The following is a 27,215-nucleotide window of genomic DNA, read 5'->3' on the forward strand; positions in this document are numbered from 1 at the left end:
AGTCAAGGAAAGTTTCAAATGCATTTCTGCTGCAGAGGAGAGATGCTTTGCCAGAAAGTTATATGAGCCACCAATTGGAGGCCTTACTCCTGATGGCTTCAATCATTCCTAAAAAAAGTTTCTTAGTGTATAATAATCTTATGCCAGTACTAAAATAATTTAATCCAGATTATTTAGTAATGAATTTGCCAGAAGTCTACTCCACCAAGGTACTTTCAGTGGACAAAGGGAAATCCAAGTTTACACACTCTAACAAGGAGAGAGAAGCCATATGGTTAGTACTCAAATCATCTGCCCTTGCTCACCCTGCCCTTGGGAGCACAAGTACAGTAAGTACAACTTGTGACAATGTAATTTTTTAAAAGCCTCCTTCCCTATCTGGGAGGCAAGTTTCAGAAGAAACACCACCTGGAGCTGCTATGCAGATTACAACACATCTTGCAGTACCTGTGTGTCAGTACCTCCACTTCTGTTCCACTTTTAAACACAGCACTGTGTCCCCCCCCGATACTTGTTGGCAATACAGCTGCTTTGTACAGAAGGAACAAGTTTTAACTGAGATTTGCTGGTGTGGACTGTGATTATACCAGAAAGGACAACCTCAGTGTGAGCCCCACCAGCCCAACCTTCCCACTGTGGCAGGACAAAGGCTTGTCTAAATGTGCCTCTTTGTCACAGCAAGTGCCCAGCTCTGTCTTCACCTTGGCAGTGAAACCCATCATGGTGAAAAAAGGAAAAGCTCTAATTTTAATGCAGTTCTAGTAAGGTTGAGTTTGTGCACTTCCAGACATTTTGAAAGGTTTTTGTTACAAATTTACTGGTTTAAGTGATGTCACATAAAAAGAGAGTCAAAGCCAAGTGTACATTGGTTCTGGCCTTTATACTGCAGTTGCACATGACAAACAGCTCTAACTCTCTGGCACCATGACTTTCACCATCCCTTCCATAACAGTTTTCCCTCTTTCTCTGACCTGACATGATACAGAAATGTGTGCAACAGAACCCTTCAGTCGTTTCACTTCTGCTGCAGCTGTGACTTCTTCACCAACATACAAAGGAGCTGGAAAACTAATCTCCTGGGAAAGAAATATACATCCTTGACCAGGCATTTTGGTACCCAGAACTGCCGAAATAAGTCCATTGATCAGAACTCCATGGACAACAGTTCTCCCAAACCTAGACTTCTTTGCAAACTCTTCATTTAAATGCAAAGGATTTGTGTCACCTGTTAAGTAAGAAAAAGTAACTACATCATTCTGTGTAAAAGCCTTGCTAAGTTCAGCTTTGTCTCCAACTTTTACGTGTAAGTTCTGAAATACAGGATGTCCAAGGAGTGAGTTGATAAACGTAGGCTTTGTCAAGGCTCTTAGCTGGAAAATCCCTCCAGAAATCCCATGCCTGAAGGGCTGCAACATTTCCAGTAACTTCTCCTGCATGCAGACGAACCAGCAAGTGCATTCAGTCCAAGACTAATTCTCTACTGTTGCCAGATAACGCAAGCAGGAATGGAGATGTCTAGTTTGGGGAAAGAAAAAACAAACAAGAACTGAACAACTAAAGCCTTAAAAAACCCCATCATCAAATGCTCCTAAAGTTGAAAATATTTCAATTTTCCTTTTACATGACAGATTAAAAACTTAGAGCTATGCCTGAGCATAGCATTTTGTCTAGCCACAGTTTCAGAAACAAAGAATTCTGAGAACTCATTTTATTAAGCAGCATCCTCTGGAAAAAAATAAGCTCTGGAAGTGCATGTTCATCTATGCATTGTTACACAAGGTCAGCTGACAGTAACCATGAGGAAAGCAGAAAATGGGGTATGGAAAATAAAACCTGGACCAAGAGGTGGGTCATGAACAACACTTGCCAGAAACTATTTTCTTGCAGATCTATTAATGACGCCAGGACTTGTCAGGACTTGTCACTGAATTGAAGCCATAAAGTCATGAGACAGTCACTACTGTCACATTGTACAAGACTCATTTTAAGATGAGAAGTGCTCAAACACGAGCCCACACACCTGCACTGAAAGGCACTTCATTCCCAAACCAAGGCATTTTTGCATCTAGGCCATCTTTCTATGAGAAGGCAGTAGGCTTAGGCAGCCTGCCAAGCTTAGAGCCAGAGCTGACATCTGGGGAAAGCCACCCAGCCCTGCAGGGCTTTACCTGCAGCACCCTGAAGGCACACCTCCTGTTCTGGTAGAAGCCCAGCAAGGTTAGAGCACTCCACAGCTTGACAAGGCCACTAAATAAAAAGAAAACAAAATATATTAATAAAATTGGGGGTTCTCTGTTTTCCTGCAGCATAGACATCTCAAATAAAAAACACATTATGCAAAGAGTAACGAACCCTTAACAGTTTAATAGCAGGTAATTTCACTAAAGAGTTCTAGTAGCAAAACTGTATCTTGAAGGATTATTGCAGTGGCTGCAGTTTCATCTTTGACACAGAGATATGTACTGCAACCTCCAGTTCACTTTACCTGCACTGTTCTTGTTCTCTGTGTGCATTTAAACTCATTCTTCACCTAAATCACCTACAGTCGCTGTCACCATTTAGAGTAACTGTTCTCATCTTACTATAGAAGGAGTGTAAGAGTATACTACAGAAAGAGATTTAAAGTCACTGCCTCAGTAATGCTTACTTCCAGTCTTAAAACCATTAAAATCATTCAATTGTAAAGCAGGAATAATGTACTGATACACAACGTTACCAAGACCCAGTAATTATTTTCTGCATGCTGTATAGGAATATCTGCAAGTTCAGCTTAATTCTTCAAAAGCCATTCTTTGTTTAGGAGTTTTATTTCTTTACGAAAAATACTTGCATGGCATGGAAGCACATACTGACTGCACCTTACCTGCTAATTACTCTTAATATGGCAGACAGAGTTTTTTCCTCATATGTTAAGACATCAACAGGCAAAGCTGCTCCAACCTACAAAAATCAATATTATTTACTAAGTATCACCATATGTTCTTATCGTGGTTTACAAGCAGCTGATGTCACCCCCAGCCTGTTACATCATTAAAGGTGTTATAGTTACACTCGAATCTCGTACAAGTGTTTCAGCTACAACATCACTGGATTTTAAACAGCATCCTTCCTCTCAGAGTTCTTTTGAAGTCGCTTTTATTTCCACATTACAGTTAAAGAAACACAGACCAAGAGGTGATGTGACCTGCTTAAAACCACCCAGCAATAGAGTAAACAGAACAAAAACATACTGTGGACTTTCCCATCAACAAAACTGTTCCCTTCCCACAGCTCTTTATAAAGCCTCTTTACAGCAAAAGCATCACTATCACAAACTCTAAAAACAGGTGCCAAAGAACGGTTGGAGCCGGAAGGGACCTTTCAGAGCCCATCCAGTTCCAGCCCCGCTGCCACGGTCAGAGGTACCTTCCTCTAGACCAGCCTGCCCCACGCCCGGCCCAGCCTGCCCCGGGCACTGCCAGGGACGGCTGAAGCCGCCTGACTGCGGGCACTGAACCGAACCGCACCGCTTCACCAGGAGCAGGTCGGACCGCGGGCAGGCGAGGGTAACCGGGTACCGGAAGGTCAAACCCAGTCCATTTACCCTGCCTCGCCTGCTCCTTCGGGCCCTCTCGCCCCGCCCGGACACTGCTCCGCAGCCGGAGCGTCTGTTCCAGGGGACAACAGCCTCCTCCCGCACGGTTCTCCCAGCCCAGCCCAGAGCCGCCAGCCGAATCCCGGTCCCGGTGCCGTTCCCACCTCTCCGTGCAGCTCCCTCAGCGCCGTCACCACGAGCTGCTTGAACTGTGCGGCGCTGGGCCGGGCCCCGCCGTCGGGCAGCTCCCTGCGGGAAGGAGAGCACAGGGGTCAGGGGGGCTCCTGAGGCGCGGGGGGCGCCTCGGGGGGGCGGGGGGGCCGCTCACAGGCGCACGCGCAGATAGTGATGCTCGGCCGCGCGCCGCAGCACGCGCCGCTCGAACGCGGCCGCCGCCATTCCCCGCTCCGCCCCGCCGGGCCGCGCGCGCCGCCCGCCCGCCCCTTCTACGGCGGCCGCGCGGGGTCAGCGTGGCCACGGCAACCGCGACCGGCACAGCCCCGCCCCGAGCCGGCCCCGTTCCACCGAGCCCCGGGCCCAGCGCAGCCCTGCACACGGAGGGGAGAGAGCAGCGTTTGAGACGAATCTCTGGGAAGCGGCGGGCACAGACAGCGCTTCTAAGTGCTGCACGCAAGCTTTTAGCTTCACTGAGGCAAACGCGGAACGCTGCACCACAACCACGCTGTTGGACACGGGCATGCAGAGATGCTCCTCCGCTTCTCCTCCAAGCAAAGGTGTTGGTCCCGTTGCAGTTCCAGGTAAAGGTGCAGACTGGCACCAGGTTACAAACACTGAGGAGACTCTGCTGCCCCAGCCTCGGTTTTGCAAGGAGACAGAGCTGAAACAAATTTGAGAAGTGCACAGAACGAGGCTGGTAGCCTGTCTTTACACTCACCAGTCAACAGCTCATTGAATGATAAAACAACATAATTTTGGTATCTTGTACCTGCTCAAAGATTGGCATGAAATGTGTCCTTACCACAGAAGATGAAGCAGCAGAAAGGATGAAAGTATGTTTGCTCTGCTGAAATAATTAAACATTATCCTCAAAAGAACTTCACAGAATCTTCATTTACCAGAAGGTTTGTCCAGGAATCAGCATCGAGCCCAGCAGGGCAACACTGCAGTAGCCCAATGTATATGTGACAGCCTTGAGTCTTAAATCTCTCTTTAGTGCCCAGCTCACAGGACACCTTTTGGCTGCCCTTCACACAGCTCAGTCTGTGCATAGGCCCTGAATTATTCCAGCAGAGCTTTCTCATGCTTAGCACCACAATCCACCTGAACTCCACTGCTGGGCTGACTTAAAAATGGTACATAAACTGCCAAATGTTCAGAAATAAAACTTCAGCAAAAGCAAATATAATTTCACATGTACCAAAGTAATTTTCAGATTGTTAGTTAGGTTAAAGAAAAGGCAATTTGCCACAGAGTTAAGTAGCTGTAAGTGTAGGCTAACAGGGCATCTGCAGGAATACTGTGCTTCGCCTGGGAACTGAGAAGCAGTTACTGCAGAGCTCAATAAATCAGTTCCATGATAATATGGCCATCTTATCAGACCAACAATACCTACAGAAGTCGGTATTACTTTTAAGATATTAGTAAGATTTCATCACCAAGCAGCAAAACTTGGAGGTGAGGTGCTGTATAAATCTCTTTTTGTTACTGCAGTAGGGGAAGTGCTGGTCCCCGTGAGGCTCTGGCAAGAGGAACTCACTGAGGCATTCCAAGTGTATCCAGGGAGCTGCTGTACGGCTGGGGGCTGTGGCAGCTGCAGCAAGTCAATAACGAGCACACACAGGACTGTACAGGAAGGCTGGACACAACAGGTCAGTTTTTTATTAACCAAAAGTGAAGCTGAACCCCAGAGTGGTTTAACTTGTTAAAACCATATGTTTATATGGCAGATATTTTTCTTTCATGTTCAACACTACAGTGCAAGAACCAAACTTCGCAGCTGTTCATCCTTTGAGAATCAAGTAATAAAATGAATTAAAATAAGGGTCCCTCAATGAATAAAAAAAACCCCAAAAACATTTAACTCAAAAAAACAGACCAATTTTAAGAACTGTCTTATTAAATTCTCCCAAGTGAAAGACCTTTAAAAGCACTTGGAGCCTTGAGGTAGCAACTTTATGCAGAATTTAATTCCCCTCCTGCCCCACAGAGGAAAATTAGTAGCGCATTATTAGCTCCAGCCAGCTAAGCAGCGTTGAGTGTCTCCTGTGAGGTGACTTTCTCTTGCCTCTTGAAACAGCAGTGTAGTGCTGCAGAGCGCCAGGAGGAAATCCACAGGGAAGGCCTCTTGAAATAAAATTTATGGTTTGAAAAAAAGTTAAAATGATCAACAACAAAAATTATCCGAAATGAAAAAACCCAACGTGTTTGTATTTTGGCAAGACTACTTTACAAATACAAGTCAAGAACAAGAGTCTGCTTTCAGCCAATAGAAAAGAAAGAATGGAAGTGACATTCAAAGGGATTTCAGGGGTTTTTTGCCCTCTGTGCAAAATTGCACTTTATTTTTAAAGTTTTAAGTTTTGCACTTGTGTTTCTAAGAAGAGAGCACTTCCGCTCTTTTTTGTTCTTTTACATTTTCAAACCTGTGCTGTGACATTAGACAGAAATACCAAGTGCCAGGATATTTAACCACTGAAAGCTCCTCTCACTGACTTCACCACAATCACAAGCAGGGAATCACAAACAGGAGATTTGTCTTCCTCTAAGCCTCGAAAACGCGATCCTCTGTGCCCACTTTGCTGCTGAGTTGTTTTATTAAAAACTAAATCTCTTGTTAGTGCCGATTTCAGAGACTCAGTAGCAGATTTACTGAACATTGAGCAGTAACAAAACACCTGGGCTTACCCTCTGCAACAACTGCAAGAGTGCAAAGGAACAAGCTGAGATACAGGGATGGGGCAGATGGTCACAAACAGGTGCTGTAGTCGCTCCCTAGACTTGGTATCAGCACTCGCACATGGCCAAATTTTGCTCACTGCTGGTCATCTAACCAGATTCCTGGCAATATTGAGTATCTTACTAAAGCTTCTTTCACTACCTTCATGCTCCAAAACTGTACAAACAGGTTGGTTAAACTAGACCCAACTAATCAGGCACATTGCACATTATAGTTCTTAAATGGGTAAGCCTTCTTAGCAGCTCATTCTCTTTCAGGTCAAAGTCAGCTGCCTCTCTACACCACAGAATGATGCTGCACAGACCCTGGATGCAGGATGGCATTGCCCAGTATTGCCATTGCTCCAGGGAGTCCAGAGAAAAGTAAAACTTCAAAAGCTTTTTCTTGTTCGCAGGGGATCCCAATCTTTTGATTTTATATTCTCATCTTTTCCTTTGACTTCTAGAAACCATCAAATCCTGCCTTCCAGGCAGAAATATCTCAAGAATCTGACATCAGCCTTGCCTGGGTTTCGGTGAAGCTTTGGAAGCCTGTGTTTGCCTGTGCCTGAGGTTACAGTCCTGTCCTGCACAGAACCAAAGGCATTAAGAACCAGAATCCATCTGTAAGGCAGCCCAACCTGCCAGGCTCCTCTCGATAAAGGAGAGGATATTCTCTCTGGGAGCAACAAAGGCCAGCTGGTGATTATTCACAGCAAGTTTCTCTTTAGCTCACATGACAGTTTAGGCAGCACAGAAACTCAGGCTGGTTCAGAGACCAGTTCTTGTTTGGTACACAGGACAGTCACGAGCTGGCTTCAAAAACTCTCTCTGTCAAGGAGCCCAAAGAATCTTGAAGTTATATCTGCTATCACTGCAAAGAGCTGATGAGTGGAGTTTTTTCTTTTTGTTTTTCTTCTGTTTCTTGTTGGTTTTGTTTGGGTTTTGTTTGGTTTTTTAAATTCTGTGATGAAAACAATTATTTTCGTCTTTGGTGTTAAACCTTGGAAGCATGAGTGAAAAGTCTCTGCTTCTTCTTTGGCTGTAATTTATGACAAAGAAACAGCCCAGGAAAGCAAGTGAAATTCACTGTTCTAAAATACATGCAGTTAGAACAGCCACTAGACATCACGACCAGGACTTTAATAATATGGAAACACCAAATTCAGTGGTGTCCATTACAAATAATTTGCATTATATAAAAATATGACTGCAATTACAGTAACTGGACAACAGCCATTCAAATTTACCAACTTTCCATCTTACTCATATTGCAGGAAATGGGAGGAGCTCATCCACTACGGGGAAAAACTGTCCAGAAATCAACTTAAGAGTTGCTTATGCTAAGCATCTCATGCCTTAGAGAAATGTCCCCTGTGATAACTAAAAGCAAGAATTCAAGATTAGCATCCTTCCATTCTTGCTTACATGGCCATGAATAAAAAGAGCAAGTTCTGTTACACTAGTATTCACAATTAAAATTGTATTACCCCATAAAACACCAGTATGTTTTGCATGAGCTGTGGAAGAATGCAAATTCAAAGGGTCACTAGATTTATTACCTCCAAATTCAATGTCTTAATATATATATACTGTTTGTACACCATAAAAATGTCCTTCTTATGGTCTGATTCTTATTTAGATAATACCCTGATAAAATCTCAGCCATATGCCAATTAAGGTCCTTAAAGCTATAGAAACAGAATCTACCTAATAAATGCTGCAAATTTAACAGGTATTTTAGATAAACATCATTAGCTTAGTTATCACCTAAACCAAAAAGACTCCTCAAACACACCAACTGCGTAGTTAGCAAAGACATTTGCTTTACAAAGTCAAATGTTGCCAACTTTTGAAAAGTTTAGCAAATCAACGTGGTACTTGGAAGCATTCAAGTGTCTAATGAAGTTAAAATACTGTGAAATGTTAGGACTAGGGGAAAGCTCCTGTAAACAAGTACAGAAGTAGTCTTCATTTAAATTACAAAACATTCACCTCCTTAAAAAGCTTTAAAACTGACCCAGTCGACAGCTGCACCCCGGGAAATGTAGCAGTATAAAGGATCTCTGTAAGCAAGAGAAGGTCATATATTGTGATCTCACCACCATAAAATGTACTCAGTGTCAGGAAGAAGGAGGAAATTTGGGGAGATGACAATTATGACACTTTCAGGCCATTTGATCTGAACCACTGCACTTTGTTGGACAGCATAGAGTATACCAATTTTCTTTGCTGCTCAGAAAACACTTAAAAATGTTTTCTGCATCTGGTTGCTAAGCAGACTCTCCCATGTCCCCAGCTCGGTTTACTTGGTTTAAAGAGCTTTCTGTATTTATTACCTGCTGCTTTCAGCAGGTGGACCAAAACTTCAGTGCCATCTTATTCATTGGCTCCATTGATACTTTAACTTCAAACCCAGATGCTACAATTAAAAGCAAATTTGACACTGTAAGGAAAGCATCAGATGAAGGTAATCAGCCCATAAAAGGCTTGTCTTCCACAGGCTGCCTCGGCAGAACAGGCAGCCTCCCACTACAGAATCTGACAGGACAATTTATCCCAGTAGTAACACCCAGAAGGAAGGAGGCTTCCAAATCTTGCACACTTTGGGTTTCGTATCAGGCACTTGAACTGTTGGACAAACGCCATTCTGAACCAAGTAAGTGAACATAGGGTTAGAATCATCTTTAATCTAGGTCTAATAATGAAGTATCAGCAGCAAAGTGGAGGCAGGGAGGAGTGAGCAATCCATCTGTGCTGAGACTTGTTTATGGTTTCTAAAATGCCCAAGAAAACAGCAGCAGTAACTGTTCCATAGTGTCCGTTGTCCTTGTGAGTTGTGTTGCTGATAGGAGGCTTTTCTGTGTCTTGAACTAAGAAGGCATTGAGGTACCCTGTGCCTAATTCCCTGGATCCATCAGGTCCATGCTAGAGCCAAACATCGCCACCAGTTGCTCCTCGTAATGTGTTATATTCCTCTTCATAATGTCCATGCAGGGTCCAAGCAACCTCTCAAACGCTTGCACATCCATGACTGTAATGGAACAGAAGTGAAAACAAGACTGTTTGTCGAAAAAGGACACCAAATACCAATCTGGTTTTTGAACTTAGAACACAGACCTTCAGTTCAACCCACTTAAGGTTCAAAAGAAACCACAAAAACAGAAATCATGTTTCTGATTTCTCTCTGTACTGTTATTTGGGGAAACAAGATTAATGAAATATAAACCTGATCTCAAGGATAAATACAGAAGCCAAACACACCCCACAGTGGTATTAAAAGATGACCTGAAGACTATGTGTGACAAACACGTACAGACCACACACAGAGAAAATAGAAAATCTGCCATGAGGAGGCAGCAGTGCTTCTCCAGCTTCCACTTGGAGCTCCACTCCAGCCCATGCTCCTGGCTTCTGGAATCTGACTGTCAATTAACAAAAGGTTGCTGGGTTTTGAATGGCTGCTCCCTCAAGCATGGTCCATGAGACAAGCAAAGAACAGAAAAGGATGACCAGAAACACAGACCATCTGCTTACCTAAACATTTGACCTCCCCCACAGCATAGGCAGAGGCTGCTCTGGGTTTGTTGGTAACAAGTGCAAGCTCTCCAAAATACTGCCCTCTGTGACACCGGGCAATCTCCACCTCTTGATTAGCTTCTTTACACGTCATAGTCTGTCAAACAGAGCAGTTTCATTATTTGCACACAGCTCTGTCCTCGTACAAGGCTACAGGTAATTTCAGATACTTTACACCTCTGTAACAGCTCCTTGGTTTCAGGCCTTTAAACTACGCCTCCCAAGTCATGGTAGAACACCTCAACACCATGTTCAGTTGGAAGTTTGGTAAGAAAAACGTGTGCCAGCCCACAAGTTCTGAGACAGGCAGGTATCTACTGCTACAGTTTTGGGAACTGCTGTTATGTAGTCTAACACAGGCTTTATCATGCACCACGTGCTGCTCCCCTGGCTGCTTTAGACTGTACAGAGATCCATTCAAATGCCAACATCTAGTATGCCACTAAAGATAACAGACCCCACATTTTGTAATGTGCAGTCTTCTGTAATCATGGAAGAAAAGTTTCATCTCCACCCTTAAGGCCAGGGAAAGTGTATCAGTGTGGGGGGGGGGGGGTGGGACGGAGTTGAGTGAGGGCTGTCTCACATATCAGGTTAGTTTGCAGAGCAGCAGACAGAAGCAAAAGACCTTTGCACTTCAGTAAAATGACTCCTGGCTGCTTCAGAACAGGTCTGGGAGATTACAACCTACATCTCATGAATAATGCTGATCAACATCATAAAATAATATATTAAAATAACTCAGGGTGGGCTTTTTCACATCTCTGGTATTAATCAGTCAAGTCAGGGATTAATTAATACACAGCCTAATCACTGAATTTAAACTCACCTTGCTTTTAATCAAGATTTTTACTTCTCCAGATTCTACAATGTAAAAACAGTCTGCTTTGTCACCCTGTTAAGAAGAAAAGGTAAAATAAATTCCTTTTTACTTGACTGTGAAAGTATGTATAAATTATATTCATGCATTCACTTTGAACTAGGCCTTCTGCAGAAATCTGCTAGAACTGACAAACACTCAGATTCTTAACATTAAAAGATGACTGGTTGAGTAATACATCAGAGGAGCCCACAGGGAAGGAAGTATTAGTGCACATCATTCAGTAAGAGCAGGAGGAAAGGAAAACACAGAGGAGATTGACGATATATAGCAAAATCACTTAAATACAGATCTTCTGATCCTGATGGAAGTAGGCAAGAGTTAGTAAAACTAAGCAGAACCTAGAGTTTTCAGAAGCAAATTTTAATAAAACAGGTTTAGCGCCTGTGTTTCTTTCAGCAGGAAGAAGGTGCCATTAAACTCTCCATGGCCCTGCTTGAGCAGAGGGGTTGGACAAGGTGACTTCCAGGGTTTCTTTCCAACCTCAACTACTCTGTCATCCTGTGAGAGGTTCTAGAACATTTTTCACATCTCTCTCAACCTCATCATGTTTAAAATCTTCAAGTGATCCCAGTTTACATCTGCTCTGGTGAGCTTCATCAGCACTTTATAATTTTAAAGTTTTATCTGTGACAGAAAGGATGTATCCTCTCTATATTTGCCCTATGGGCCTGGCATAGTGCTAGAAGTCAGAGTGGGTATCTGCAACGTGCCTCCTGCTACAAACCAAAAGCAAAGGGACTAAAGGCTTCAGGGAGACAAAGGCTGGAAAAGGAACTGATAAGGGAATGAGAGCAGCTCAGCAGAAAAACCTGAAACAAAGTGAGGTGAGAGAGAAATCTTACATTAAGTCAAGTGATCAAGTTGATGAATGTGATGGGAAGGATGGAGAGAAATGGTTGTAACTGGAGTATGAAACATGGGCTGGGAGATGATGTACGATTTAAACATGGAGTTACAGAAGAAATCAGGTCTTTAGCTAGGCTTCCTGGGGATGGTCCTAAGCCATCCAGTGTAAACTTTTCATTCACTGTTGCCAACCATCACAGCATGAACTAATGTTCTGTGTTAACTTCTGAAAGAGTACTTTATTTTCTTAAAAAATGGAAACAAATTGAGTGGGAGACACCCTCATAACACTACTAATGATTTTCAAGTGCTTTAAAGTTTACTGCCCTGAAGGGTCAAATTCCAGAAAGGTAATTAAAATTTAAAATTACTCAGAAAGGAAAAGAGGTTCCTGGTATTGATGCAACTGCCATAATGTAAGAGTTATCATATCTTTTCCAAGCACAGAATTTCATCATCTCTAGCACTGTATTACCATCACCCAGACCTATCCAAACTATTAATCCTCTTTTTAAGGATAATTACATCCTTGTCCTTAATTCAGTTATTAAAAAAGATTAAAACCAACCATGTAATTGGATCATTGATGGTATGAATTCTCAGTTTTGAGACTGATTTATAAGCTGTCATTTTGCTGAGATTTCAGTTTTCTCAGGGTCTTAAGCAAAAAGAGTTTCAACTTAAAAATTTGAAGGTATTTTTGGAGTGAAGAAATTCGACAGTTATCAGCAAACTTGTTTCCTATATTCAGTTATCTGACATTCAAGATAATTAAGATCAATTATTCAAGACACTATTAAGGAGTTGTATTTTGTCTATACCACAAGAACAATGTTGCAACCAAAAACCTGCAGCTTCAGTAAGCCTTTCTTGCATTAACTTCTACTTGAACTAGAGCACTTTTACAACACAGCAACCCACAGCTAAATCTGATGCAAAATTCCAGTGTTCCGTCTGTAACAGTGTTCCAAAAAGTTATTTCTGTCACAGCCAGAAAGAAAAAAAATATCAAACAGCTAAGCTTGAGTTCATCGAGCTTCATGTTCCACCACCCTGGCCTTGATCTACTGCAGCAGACAAAACATTCACCAACCACTAAAAGATGTCAGCTGAAGCCAGACCACTGAAATATCTTAGGAAAGCACAAGAAGAAACAATGGTTTCAATTAACCCTGACAGTTTCTTAGAGCTAGTGACTCCCTGTTCAATCTGGTCACAGGCGCCTAGGAAAACTCTAGATGGGGGTTTCATGGAAAACTGCATACACATTTAATTTCAGCTTCTGAAGGCACACTCACCTTGAATCCTTGCAAAGACTACTTATAAAACATAGATGAGAGAAGAAATACCAGGAAGCTAAAGTAATAGAATAAATTTGCAGCAAAACACATACTGTCCATTCCCCAAACATTCAAGAAACAGTTAAATAAATTAGAAATATTAAAAGAATAAATGCCAAGTTGGTCCAAGTAATAGAACTCTGCAAGTCAATTCCAAACAGAAATAAACAGAAGCAAAGAAAGAAGAATTATAAAGAGAAGTTTAGGTTTCAAGTACCTGAGAAATTATACGTTCCCCATCTTGATATACCTTCTCTCCTATAACATCCACTATCTTCATTCGCTCTGATGCCTGGAGCAAAGAGGAAAATTAAAAATAATAATCAATTATAGTTCATCTCTGTGAACTCTCCTGAATCTTTATGATGCCTCCTGAAATGAACATTTACAAGATACACAAAGACACAATTTATAAATATAACCCCAAAATGACATTGTCATAGTACTGCAACACAGGTCTTAAGACTACTATAATCAACAGGGAAATAAAATTGTCTAGTGTCCCATTCCTGTGTTTGTCTTACCACTCAAGTTAAAAAATATCTGATTTGCCTGGTTTAGAGCAAAGAGGAGGGTGAAAAAAATCACTTTCTTTAAGATTCAGTTGAAATATTTGAAGAAAACATTCTGAAAAATGTTATAAACTTCCTAAGAATGAACTTTAAAGAGGAATACCAGCAAAACATTTTAAAAGTATTTTAACCACTGTATATCTAAACATGTGTCCAAGATCTCCTTCCTAGAGTGAAGAGGCAGGTGACATGACAAGGACAAGGGCTGTGAGCAGGCCCTGCAGTGGAATGTCCAGCAGCAAGGGCAGGAGGCAGCACTGGCATGCCAGGAAACACACCCGAGTCTTCACAAACAGGAAGGGAAAAATGAGCTGTCTCCAGTGCTTCCCACCACCCATTTAGAACCCACAAAACAATGTCACTGCTTCAGAGCAGCGCAAAAAACCATACCAAGAAAGGAAGAAAATCCTAACAGTTAAAATTCAGCAGATGATTCAGTTGTAATCAATCCATTCATTCTGCAAATGCACCTTCATCTTGCCTATGTTTGAGAAATCAAATTCTGGTCCATGCGTGATTCAACTGCAGTGTGTCATGCAAAAAGCCATCCAGTGCTAATGAGTTATTTTTCTGTATCTTTAAATATTTGACTCATTTCTGTGCTTAAAAAAAGTCATCTTGATGGAACCAGTTTAAGCCAGGCACTGAGAGAGAAGGTCTTGTGTAATTTACCCCTTCCACAGGGGTATGTCCAGAATAACACACAGTAGAGCCTGTTGTTCACACCTAATGAATGATACTTAGCAATTTTGTAATCTTCTCCCAAAGGGATTAAGAGCTCCAATACTAAAGATTGATGCTGGAAAATATTTTTTTTTATGATAAGAAAAGTTAAATTATGGTTTAAGGGAAAGACACACTAATGCAAAAGCAGGCTGGTCAGTTCCAAAAGCCCTCTGACAATACAGGGTGAATCAACGGAAGTGACAATTTCCACATTGTTCCTAAATTCAGGCACCACACACCCCAACAGGACAGTGTCATTGTGTTCCCACGTCAAAGTGCTTCCCTTTAGCAGTTTAACTCCTGAATATTAAGTTAAGCTTAAAGTAAGACTACCACAGCCCACAGCTTTGTCTCAAACTTAAAACCATTCCTGGCTGATAAAGGCCAAATATTCCAGAGACTGTATCCTTACTTCAAAATCACACCCTCACAGGAAACCACAGCCCTGACTACCAAACTGCATTTTCATACCTGTTCCCTGAAATACATATAGGATTTTTTTTGTTTTCTGAAGGGTTTTTTTTGTGTAAAGAACTTTTAAAAAATCAGACTGAGATAAAAATCAGCAAATCACTACTGTGAATAAAAGATCTGGGGAAAAAAACCCCAAAACTATTTCAGCAATGCAAATTAATTTGTGTAGTATATGTGATACCAAAGCAGCACTTAATATTTTGTTCTAAGCAAAAATGACAGATTTCTGATTTAGCAGGGAACACTGAATAGAGCTACTGCTAATGCAAGAATTTGATGTAGATGTCTCTGAGAGGTTTTACCTCCAAGGATTTAAGAAGGGGCACAGACTCAATAAATAATTCATATGTCTTCCTCTTCTTTGCGTTGTTTTTCAGTATAATTCTTCTGAACGTCACTCGATCCTGCAAGAAACAGCACAGAGAAATACATTATTCCTCTTCAGTGAAATGCTTCCTGTTTAAAGAACTGACAAACATGAACGAGTATTTACAGCAAATGCCAGGGCTGAGAAAGCAGCTGCTAGAGTGATACCATATCCCACAATGGTGACTGCAACAGCTCCTGTTAGCGTGCTTCTGGCAATAACAAAAAATAGGGAGCTGTAAGACCTGATCCTTCTCAGACAACCATTTGGGGATTCGATTTTTATTCTATCTTATCCCTGGTTTTCTGGGTTGAGTTTGGGGATTTTGTTTGCCTGTTTGCTAGTATTTCTTTCATGTTTCTGCATTAAATGAAGTTTTGCTCTTCCTGCTGAAGCCAGTGAAAACTGGCATTTCCAGCACTTGTTAAGGCAACTGCAGAACTAAGTCTGAATTGGATTCTTCTCTACTTGAGTCACATATTTCAAAAGCTGAAGAATTATACCAGTCTCAAACAGGTCAGGAACTGAGTATCAAGCAGCAGCAGGCCTGTTCATTCTACCTTCTCAGATCCAAGAGCCAGCTTCAGGAAGGATCACTTCCCACCTGCCAGCCGTGTGCGTGTCCCGCAAGGAAAAACCGCTGGGTGCAACGGGGGCAAAATCCCCTAAAATCCCCTAAAAATCCCCCAAAATCCCCTGCCAGCCCCGCCCGCGCTGCACCCCGCGGCCACAGGGCGGCGCTGCGGGCGCGGCACCGGGCCGGGCCGGGCCGGCGGGGCAGCGAGCTCCGGGCCCGCAGCGCGGGGCTGCCACCGGCAAACACCGGCAGATACCGGCAAATCCCGGCACCCACCGGCACCCACCGGCACCCACCGGCACCCACCGGCACCCACCGGCACCCTCGGGGCAAGGGCACCTGCCCACAACGTCTTTCTCTTAGCGTCTGCCCCCTTTGCACCCGCCAACAGAGCCAGGGCTGCAGTTTCCCTTGTGCAGGTGCGGCCGCAAGTGTAAAAATCAAAGTCAGAGGATAGCAACAGAAATTTGGTCAGGAAAATGGTAAAAAAAAGAAAATGGCTACAATTAGCAGAAAGATCCTGAGAGCCATTCCTCTGGTTCCCAAAACCATCAGCTGGTACCTAAGCAGCCACGTTTTGAGGTGAAGAGGTATTTTCAGTGGACCTTTTAAGGGATGCAGCCTGTTACAAATACTTGTTACAAGGACTAACAGAGGTGATACCAATGGAACATTAGAGTTGAAGGATGAGGAAGATAAATGGCAGGATGGTATTATTGTTATCCAAAGGAGAAAAAGAGATCATAAAGCAAGAGGGATTTTTCTGTTTTTAAAAGAATTCTTCAGTGGTAAAAGTGTCTTCAAGTGTTTGTGTTTGGAGAAGCAGAAAGACACAGAAACTGGAGTGGGATCGTAAAAGCATAAAAACTCAGAATTCACCTGCTTGAGAGTATCAGTGAGGGAGGAGAAGCAGCAGTATTTGAATTTAAAAAAGCTGAGCTGTGAAGGCAGCGTGTGTGATTGTGAGGTTTCCCCCAGACACATTCAGCAGCAAAAGCTGAGGACATTTCCCTCCTCCAGAAGGGACCCACTGTGACAAGTGCTTTGTGCCTGAGCCTTCCAGATTTCTGTTGGCCTAAGCCTGCAATGCAGCAGGACTAATCCACACTTCCCAAACGGCAGATAACGAAAGAGCTTAAGCAATGACTTCTGCATACTAATAAAAATATGTTTAAATTACATCAGGGACAAAATTGTACAATAAAATATAACAGCAAACAGAGTAACTGGGAGAAATAACTGAAGTTTGAGAGGAAAATGCAGCCTTAGTTAATAAAATGTTCTCAGGACACATGATTAGCAAGAGGTCCCTGTTCATCTACACCTTGCTAATTAATTGAATATAATCACAGAAAAACTAAATGCAAAATTAACCAAATTTTCAAAGGCAAACTGGAACAAAGAATCATCTTCTCATTTTCTTCCTTTTATGAATGAGCTCAGTTTGTAGCTAGCTGCTTTGTTCTGTCTTCCTCCAGAAATGAGATTCTGACATTACTCCCTGGTTGATTTACCAAACTCTTTTCTTTCACCGCACAAATAAAAGGGAAGTCAGATCTCCCAGCAAGTGCTGAGATTGCATAAACAGCCATGTGCAGCAGCTTATCAGTCCCACAATCAAGGTCACAACACACGACCAAGCCCCAGCGATAGTTGCCGAGGAGCCCGGGGCACAGAGACAGCACACAACTCCTGTGGCTTCAAAGGCTCCGTTGATCGCACAATCCATTTATTATGCCAGCCCTCACAGATGAGTAAGAGAGCACTGGGAAAATAATCCCATCCAGAAAGTGCAGAGAAAAGAACTAAAAAAGGAAAGTAATGGCTACAGCTTCACATTCAGTATTGCTGGGCTAGAGACAAAGCAACACCATCATTTAGCTTGGTATCTTGTAGGTCATGCTGACCCAAGAACCTCTTCCAAGGTAACAGAACGACATTTTATTGTGAAGGAAAACAAAGCTTTGGGCAGTTTTCTGACCTATTCAAATTACTAACATCCTCAAGAAGATAATTAACACATTTCCATTCCCTGAAGAGAAAAAAGGGTAGGAAGGTGAGTTGAAAATAACAATTTAGATATTGTTTCCCCCTCCCCCCAAAATGGTGCTTTAATGCCTCCACTGTCCCCTGCAGGATGAAAAAAAAAACAGGAGGCTTTCCCCCCACCCCCTAAAAAAAGCTACAATTACAGTAAAAGCAAAATTATAAAGGGACAGATAGAACTAGTGATATAATTTTTACAGACAAGTTGTTCCAGAAAGTCAGCCAAAAAGATTTGCACAATGGATCTGTCATGCCAGGAGATGAGATAGCAGATCCTGATAAAATACCAATGAGCAGAGGAGCCATATCAAGAGAAGCTCTGGACACGGTGAGGTCCTGCTTAAAATATTATGAGAGCAACCTGCATATGAGAGCAACTTCCTTTCCTTACCAGTCCCCAAAGGGCTCCTTCTGTTGTGGCAACAATGGTGGCAGCTCTAGGAGTGTTGTACATCAATGCCAGTTCCCCAAAACTGCCGTGATTATCGTAGCGGCCCACACAGCGAGACTGGTTGTCTTTTGCTACAACAATATCATACAGTCCTCTGGAAAACAACAGAATAAACACTTTTTATTAGACAACATCCCAGTACAAATCTTGAAAACAGCTTTTTGCTATTATACAAATAGTCCTTTTATTGCTGTGTGAGATGGAACTTTTTGAGCTTTCCAACTGCCTGGTTCTTGGCTGCTTCTATCCACACTATTTTCACAATAATTGTCTCTTACTAAAGCATTTCACTCCTGATAGATATGGGCAGGATCTACTTGGTTTCCTCTGCACAATATTTTGACATTGCTGTTCTGGCCAGGGTGAGAAGTAGTTTCATCATCTTTAAAAGTGACATTTCACAGCATGTGTGTTAGCCAGAGAAGCCTCTTTAGAGTGACTCAGATCCATCTCTACCAATTTTCTCAGTGCCAGCATTGCTGCAGGACCTTTGGGACACACTCAATCCAACTGTTCACCTCTACTATGGGTTTGTCTCAACTCCAGCTTCAGGGTATGTGTATATCACAACCCCAAGATGCTCTAAACCTGCTGGTATCTAGCCAAGATCTCTGAACACATCAAGAAGAAATGTCCAGCCACCAGGAATCTCCTTGCACTTTGTTCATATCCAACCTGTTGAAATTCAACAGGTCTCCCATATCCTGTTCTCCATGAGGCACACTTCCTACACTATAATCAAGTTAAGAGAACAGTATTCCAGAATTTACCAAGAATCAAAAGATTACTCTGATGAAGTGCAGGTACAAGTACAGCACGTCAGAAGTCAAGACACAAATCTGCATCAAACTGCACCACAGGAACTGCCTATGAAAACAAAAACTGTGCACAGAAAGGTAGCCCTTTGAAGGTCGAACAACTCTGTAACACCTTCAGGACTGTCATTTAAAGAATAATTTAAAAATACAGTTGGAATAGGCTTGATTAATTCTTAACTATGGCAAAAGAGATTGTTCAGGGACTACTCACTGGCCTAAGACACTTCACAAAATATATCATGTCCAGGAGAAAGGCAGGTAGGGAACATCTTCCTGTCTTTAAGCAGCTGAATACACGTATAATTTTCCTGACGAGTTTAGATCTTTGTGAGAAGAAATGGTATTAAATCCCACAGCATCATTAGGCATGTAAGAAAAAAAGAAAATAAATGACCAGGAATGGCACTAAGTGAGGAGGAAGGCACATGAGACTGCAGAACAATCCCACCAGACACCTTATTCTCTACTGCTTACTCACACCTAGGAGAGTAAGAAACCAGCAACATACTAAAAGTAAACTAGAAAAAAACTAGAAAAAAGTAAACTAGTAAACTAGAAAAGGATTAGTGTTGATGGAAGGTGTCCCTAATTCTTGTAATGTTTGATATCTATTTAATGATTCTTTGAGAGGCACCAGAGGCAACAGTCTTCAGAATTATTTTCTGATCTGGAAGAGCCAGATACAAACACCGTAAGCAAAAGCAACAACAGCTTCTTCCCATCCTTCAACCTGAAAGTCACTTAGTACTGCCATTTATTTCCAAATAACTACAGCCTTCAGGCAAGCATTCAGCTGCCTTTGGCGCAAGGACTAAACTGGTGATGCAACACTGGGTGACCTTGGCTCAGCTTTATTGAGAAAACTGTTGCTGAGCTGTGAGAGAGTCCACGAGCTAAAGCCCTCCAAGATAAGAAGAATAAGAAACAGACCGAAGCGTAACTGTTGAGATGGTAATCTCTACGAGCACAAGGACTTAAGTGGAAAGTACTGACGTGAAAAAATTTAAAACCCTCAGGCCAAAAAAAAAAAAAAAAAAAAAAAAAAAAAAAAAAAAAAAAAAAAAAAAAAAAAAGCAGAAGAGGGCAGCTCAGACTGTGGATCAGTCTGTGCCAAGAGGCAGCAGAGGCCAGTGCTGCCCCTCCTGAGTGATGGCTGCTCAATCAGCACAGACCCAGCACGTGCCTCCTCAGCAGTGATGAGCATCCCATGTTCAGCCATGCAACACATCCCTCTGAGCTCCCCCTCCATGCAGAGGGCACTGAACACCTGCTGCACCCTCAGGCTGTAGCTCCCCTGCCTGCTGCCCCTCTGTGCGTGGCGAGACACTCGGACACGAGCCACCTGGTGAGGAAGTGTTGCAAGCAGAAGACTTTAGGAAAAAAAGGCCTGTGCCAGAAGACAAAGACACTGTTCATTTAGACAGAAAGAAACTAATCCTCAGGAATATTTAGGCATTAATTACCTGGGAGTAACAAGACATGTCTACTCATGAAAGAGCCAGAGTCCTCCAAACATGCATTTGCAAACAAGTGGAAATATTGGGGTCTTCCATGGGGACCAGTATTCTGCTCTTCTTTTGCATGAAAAAAATAGTGAGTGGGAGGAGGAGGAAGACTGGAAAGGGAGAAAGGACTGACAATTCCAAACTGCAGAAGTTATTCCTAATCACCAAATAGCCAAGAAAAGAGTTGGAGCCAAGTTACTGTTCACAGCAAAGGCTGCATGGTGTCACTAGACAACACCAAGTTTAATATCCTTCACTGTACAACCTTTCTGCCACATACTTTTAACTTAGGAATAAAACCAAACAAAAACCTAAAAGCCTGAAAACTTCCAACACAACTATCTCTTGACAGAAAAAAACTTGTGGAGTAACATTACCTCGGTAGAACAGAGACCATAAAAGCATTTACCTGAATATCTAAGGTAAGCTTCCATTTCACTTCTTCATTTTAGGTTAAAACTCACTAGCAGAGAGCTTTTAATAACCAACAGGGTAAGAGCCTTGCACAGAAACAAATCAAGATAGGCTGACGGTATCTAACATTTCTGAGAGGCTCCCAAACTGAGTTTAAGTTTCCTCAAAATTAGGAACCACTGCTTTGCACAGATCTCATATTTGCAGAGCTGGTGGCTTGGGCTCCCACAAGTTCTGATCTGCAGCACCCTACTCTTATCTGTAACTGCTTGATCTCTCTGGTGAATGTGGTGAGAGAAGGAACTCGGCCAGCCTGGCCAAAGACACGGGACTGGATTGAGGGAGAGCAGCTGAGGAAGGTAACAGAGCGTAGAAATGGGGCACTGGTTTAGGCTAAAGGGTTGGTACAGCAGAGGACAGGGTACAAGCATATGGTTGGAATATATCTGACGCAGCCTTATGTTCTGTAATTTCACTAACCAGAAAGTGGAATGTCCTGAAAATGAACAAGAATCATTTCAAACAAACCATTTCTAACCTAGGAGTTCTCTTACAATTCAAAAGGCAACAACCTGTCTTGAAGAACTTTGAAAGCATTTCATACAATATTAATGGTGCCATTATTTCAGTGATAAACAAGGTAACAGTGCACCAAAAAAGCAGTCTGCTAAGATCATGTTCCAACAGACATTTATAAATCACTCAGTAATATTCTGTGAAATATTACAGTTTTGCAGAAGGAAATAAATCCATGTTCTTAATTACTCTTTGGATACAGTTATTCAAAGTGACATTAGCCATGTTTTTTTCCAAAAGGGTAAAAGATACTCAGAATGTCCATGCACACATGTATGTATTATATGCCTGTTACACATATACGTGAAAATATATATAAAAATATACATAAAATATATATAAAAATATACACCCAAAATTACAATGTGAATTTGCTTGGTGGAAGAAATTCCAAAATGGCACCTTAAACTCTGCAAATACAAATCACAACTAACAGAGGCAGAACAACACATCTCTCTATGAAGTCAGTCATCAAAACTAATTGAATGAAGTCCAAGTTTTAATTTCCTATATTCTCCCTCCTGAAAATAATCTCCTACCCCTTCCCCTTACCACAGAGCTACTTCGGCTGCTTTTCCCCTTCCTTTTCAGACAGAAAGAAAAAAATAACCTGGTCTAGAGACAACATGTAATATGGCTTTATGGGTTTAAGCTGTGCTTATGCTGACAGGCACAAAAACTAAACTGAACAAATGATTTTCCTTCCAAAGCTTTCCTGCAGTAAATATTCCCTGCCATTTCTAAGAATTTGAAAAGAAACATCCTCTGCATTTCACAGGCACAGCTGCTTACCGCTCAACGACATAGAAGTTATCTCCATCATCACCCTGGTCAATCACATGTTCCTGAGGTTTCACCTTCCTCTCAAACATGGCATCAAGGACCTGAGACAGCTGCTCCTAGAAAACAAACAGGGGGTGGGAAGGGAACACAACTTCAGAAAACACACCTCAGCTGTACTGCTGGACAAGGGTGAGTTCGTTTCATTTGGTCTGCATAGCGAACTGGAACATGCACCACACTTTTGTACAATTCACTGTGCAAAAATACAAGTAATACTCATATTATTATGTGTTGACTTCCACTAGCAGCTCACTCCAGCTTATTAACAGAAGTTCAATAATACAGATAACCAGACTTCCAGCACCGAAGAGCCATTATCTCAAGTTTATGTCCAAATGGTTCAATTTTCACATATCATTTCAGTGCCAAAGCACACACACACGTTTGGTATAATCTGACACAGCTTCACTGCAATGGACACACATCAATTCATACCAACAGTACATGTATTTCATTGTATGTATGTCTAGAAATGGCACTGTGATCTATTAGTAAATTATCTGTACTATCACCATCTAAGAGCCCCAGTCATGATCAGGACTATACTGAACAAGACTCTCCATAGACTTATTTCCCTGGATAGTCTGTTGTCCTAGAGCAGCTGCAATTCTAGCCCCAGGTGAGGCAGGACAGGTACAGATGTGGAGCCCACACAGAAAATGGAATAATGCTGGTCTGCACAGCAGGCTCCAGCTGGATTTCCCTGTTGAGCCACAACTAAACTTCCTTTTTTTGCAAGCAGCACAGCCAGGGAAACTGTGAAAAGCAATAAGGATGACACCATATAAATGCCTTGCCTTGATGCTGACCTGCTTTACCATCTTTGCTATTCCCAAGCCCATTAACAATATACTTTCGTTGCATTTTCAATGACCAGATGTTCAAAGTTGAAGATGTAGATCACAGCTGAGTTTCTAAAAATACACTGCACGAACACGCAAGCCAGTCTTCATGCTGCTGATACACTTGAAATATTTACTGTGCTCCTGAAGTTGGGAATTATCATTGCAGTATCTCTTGGCACGACTACCCTGAAAATATTCTTTCTCTTTTAAACAGAATCCTATTTTCTTGTCTTTAAAATCTGTGTCTGGACTTTTAGATCATATTAACTGTATATAACAAAAAATTAACTCCATTTAAGATTTCCTTAAAATGCTATTACCTGATCTAGGTTTTTGAAGAGCAGGATATCTTTACATGCTTCCTGCAGTCTGCATCGCTGTTCATCAGTTTTTGGATGAACTACCTTTAAAACAAAGTATAACAGAACAGTCACGACAAAAAAGAAACATGATTACAGACTAAACCTTCATTTCAGCATCAAAAAGCAGAAGACAAGAAAGTGTCAAAAGTATACAGTCCTTTTTGTTGTTTGCATAAACAGTATTTATAGAAACATACAGTGCCAGACAGAAAGTTACATAAGAAAATTATGCTGATAATTAATATATGAAAAATAACAGTGAAGAAAGGCAAAAAAGAAGAGGATGCCTTTTCCATTCCCTTCCCTTCTAACACAGCCATAGCCACAGTCAAAGCCTGAATATACAAAACAGAGGAAGCAGTGAAGAGTTTTCTTCCTAAACTCTGGCTATATTAATCCCAGTATAATTACTGTTGGCACACAGGCAGTTTATATCCTATATGATACATATGAGTCTCAGCCCATCCAATAAGAAGAAGTTACAGAATAAGCATTTTTTTTTGTTAGGGGCTAATTATGAAAATGTATTTAAAAATTAATTACCTGAGATGCACCACATTAACATTTCTTATTTCTGGAATAACAAAGATTCCAAAAACCAGTTATATTCAGCAGGCATTTCTAACATGTTATTCCCCAAAGTTAAACAGGTCTCAGATTCTTGTTTTAAAAGAAAACAGAATATTGAATCATCAGTCAAGAAAATTAAGACTTTTGATGGAATAAATGTGTCCAAGTTTACAAACATTTGAATAACCAGACACACTTGTAGTTATTTTTTCTTTTTATAGCACATAAAAATTGTTTACGAAGTATATTTATGAAGTATCTCTTCTTTTTTAAGAGAAATTATTTAAGACTTAGATTTTCATTGCAGAAGTGTAAGCATCCTTGCAATGGAATCCAGAAAGGAACACCAGAAGTCCTGGGAGAAAACACTGATTCCCACCAACCACACTACAAGATTTGCTCACAAAAACCCACCTCTAAAGAAATACAATTACAGTATCTGGATTTGCAATTCTTAGAAATTCCCAGCTTTCAAGAACAAGAGAAAAAACAGGTGGCCGCAGACTTAAAATATTTCAACCAAGCATTTATCCTACCCAGGCAGAACTGCTCTGACAAGAACGACAGTAAAAAGCATGGGAGGAATTTTAAGCACCCATGAAGAAACAGCTGTGGTAAAGCTTAACTAATTCTTCTCAACAGCATCCACGATCTAGGAATTGCCTCAACAAGCCTTTAAGAGAATTAAGAAGGGAAAATAGCCTAAATTTTAAAGATGTTAGACTTAAGTACAACTCTTGAATCCTTTGAAGTAAAATTGTATTAAAGCTGTAGTGACTAAAAAAGTCCATGAGACAAAGTGGCTCTCAATTTTGAAGCAATGTCACTTTGCCAGTGTCACCACACCACGCTCAGCATGAAAAGCACAAGTCGTAAGAAAAGGCAATGTACATCTGCCTGTCAGTCTCTAGAGAGAACCATGCATGGAGTCATTCCCTCACTCTTACCCTTTGCTCTGTATCTTCTTCCTCTTCATCTGGATTGAAAGCTTCAGCACAAACTTAGAAGAAAAAGAGAGAGGAAATAAGTAAAAAGAAGTAATTACATCAGAACAGCAAACAAATTACTTTAAATACATTTCTTCTGTTTTCCTACAGGAAAAACAAAATCACTTTTCATTTTGTCATTATATTGACAAAGCTCAAATCCTGCCTGTTCTCTGAGTAGGCACAGCAGGCTGTTCTCAGACTCTCCTGTAAAAACTCTGTGACTTATTAAATAATCTTGCCTAGCAAGTACTGAAGCATGGACACAGATTTCCTTTCAACTGGTATCAAAGCATAACAATCTCCATTCAGATTCATTTACAAGCATCTTCTCTAAAATGCAGGGGGAAAATACTGCTGCTACACTGCTTTGTTCTTTGTAGTGCAAAGTACAGAACAAAACACTGAGAAAATGGAGCACAAGGATGAGGCACTCACTCCATCTCGACTCTGATTTGCAGGTGAGTATATATATTTTTGGAGGTTTTTTGATACAAAGAAATCATGTTTTCACAGAAATTAAAATTAACCTGGGAAATTAACAATCAGCTTCACCATAGTACAGTCTATGAAAAAACAGTATTTAGTCCCATCCCCCACGTTCCTCTATCTTGCTACATTTTAACCAAATTAATGTCAACTGGTGATACAAAAACAACTCTAAAATTTACAGAGTGATTTTTTTTAAAATGGATGAGAACAATTGTGGAAAACTACACACTACAGTGCACTAGGACAAGGCTCTGCCAAACATCTCATTATACCTACTGAAAGAGAGGCAATAATGCAGAGCTGCTGAAATTTCAAACCTTTTTGTTCAGTTTTAATTCTTCAGAAAGTCTCATCTTCAGTTATCTTAACATTTACACTATTACACAGTTTTACAATACTAAGCACAGACACTTTGGCCGCCAAAAGCCCACAGTTCTAGCTCAGATTTTCTTATTAATTCCTGGATATTAACAGTTCTTGCTTGTCAAGGTGATCTGCACATCCCAACCACCTGTACAGACAGTCAAGGAAAGTGAGAGTCAGTCCTGTTTTCACCTAACTGTGCTCTTACTTTAATAAGGGCAGTCTCACTTCTGAGGTTATACATTACTTATAAAATTTTACAAGGAAACATAGACAAGCATTTTCCTTTGTACTTTATCCAGCATCCTGACAATAGTGAAGACTTGGCAGAGTGCCCAGAAGCTCACTGCAATGGCATCTAACTGCTGAATGGACTGAGAAAGTATAAATAAAAATCCAGAGAGTCTAAAATTCAGCAACTTGTAAATAATTTGAAAATGCACACATGCCAATTGACCCTGTCATCGTGTACTCAACAGGACTATAAAAATGCAAAACTGTAGCATAATTTACTAGGAAAGATTTGTTTCGTTTTGCGTGTCTTGGTTTTTTTATTTGTTGTTTTTATTTTCTCCCTACCTAAAAGATGCAAGTCTTTCCTAGGAAATTGAATTTTAATTCTTTTTTTTCCTGGAGAGAGAAAGGAGACTCAAATACAACAAGCATTCCACTTATGAAACCACAATGTAAATCATATAATCATTAGACATCAGGCATTTAGAGAGTAAGTATTGCTCATACAATAAACGTGTTTAACTATACAGAAACAGTGTACTGACAGTGCACCTACCACACACATGCTTTGAGTTTAGCAGAGCCACCCACATTTAGGGCAGACAGTCAACAAAGGATAAACAGCATTCTTCCCCATCTGACAAAAAAGTATAGTCCAGAGTCCAAAGATGACTGGTTTATGGGAAGGTAGATGCCTACAAAGCTACAGAACTTGGACTGATAGGCTGGTCCACTTAATATGCAATACAAAGGCACTAACAAAGAGAACATTATTAGCATTTTGGTGTGAAAGCTTTCCTCCTCCTTCCATTTTACAGTAAAGATCAAAGTCTATTGTGAAAGCTTTGGATTTTCTAATAAGGAACAGTTACTAAGA

General features: G+C 41.3%; 3 protein-coding genes across 3 annotated transcripts in view; all 3 read right to left on the bottom strand.

Moving 5' to 3' along the window:
• Positions 1-724: 724 nt before the first annotated feature.
• On the bottom strand, positions 725-1,436 carry HTD2 (hydroxyacyl-thioester dehydratase type 2). The gene has a single exon (XM_063411905.1). The coding sequence runs from the start codon at positions 1,434-1,436 to the stop codon at positions 909-911; it is 528 nt and encodes a 175-aa protein (XP_063267975.1). The 3' UTR covers positions 725-908.
• RPP14 (ribonuclease P/MRP subunit p14) lies at positions 1,373-4,051 on the bottom strand. Its single transcript, XM_063411906.1, has 5 exons — positions 3,903-4,051; positions 3,739-3,823; positions 2,864-2,940; positions 2,169-2,247; positions 1,373-1,515 (listed from the first exon to the last, which is right to left on the bottom strand). The coding sequence occupies exons 1-5, from the start codon at positions 3,971-3,973 to the stop codon at positions 1,459-1,461; spliced, it is 369 nt and encodes a 122-aa protein (XP_063267976.1). The 5' UTR covers positions 3,974-4,051; the 3' UTR covers positions 1,373-1,458.
• A 1,327-nt stretch (positions 4,052-5,378) lies between these two features.
• PRKAR2A (protein kinase cAMP-dependent type II regulatory subunit alpha) overlaps positions 5,379-27,215 on the bottom strand; it is a 65,206-nt gene continuing 43,369 nt past the window's right edge. The window contains exons 3-11 of the mRNA XM_063411904.1: positions 25,211-25,263; positions 23,652-23,735; positions 22,436-22,542; positions 18,271-18,424; positions 15,192-15,293; positions 13,335-13,409; positions 10,878-10,943; positions 10,007-10,145; positions 5,379-9,503 (exon numbers count right to left, since the gene is read on the bottom strand). Of these exons, the coding sequence (XP_063267974.1) occupies positions 9,370-9,503; positions 10,007-10,145; positions 10,878-10,943; positions 13,335-13,409; positions 15,192-15,293; positions 18,271-18,424; positions 22,436-22,542; positions 23,652-23,735; positions 25,211-25,263 (914 nt within the window). The 3' untranslated portion in view covers positions 5,379-9,369. The remainder of the gene's footprint in view (positions 9,504-10,006; positions 10,146-10,877; positions 10,944-13,334; positions 13,410-15,191; positions 15,294-18,270; positions 18,425-22,435; positions 22,543-23,651; positions 23,736-25,210; positions 25,264-27,215) is intronic.

This window comes from Prinia subflava, chromosome 14 (assembly GCF_021018805.1).
Source record: "Prinia subflava isolate CZ2003 ecotype Zambia chromosome 14, Cam_Psub_1.2, whole genome shotgun sequence".
NCBI classification, from domain to species: domain Eukaryota; kingdom Metazoa; phylum Chordata; class Aves; order Passeriformes; family Cisticolidae; genus Prinia; species Prinia subflava.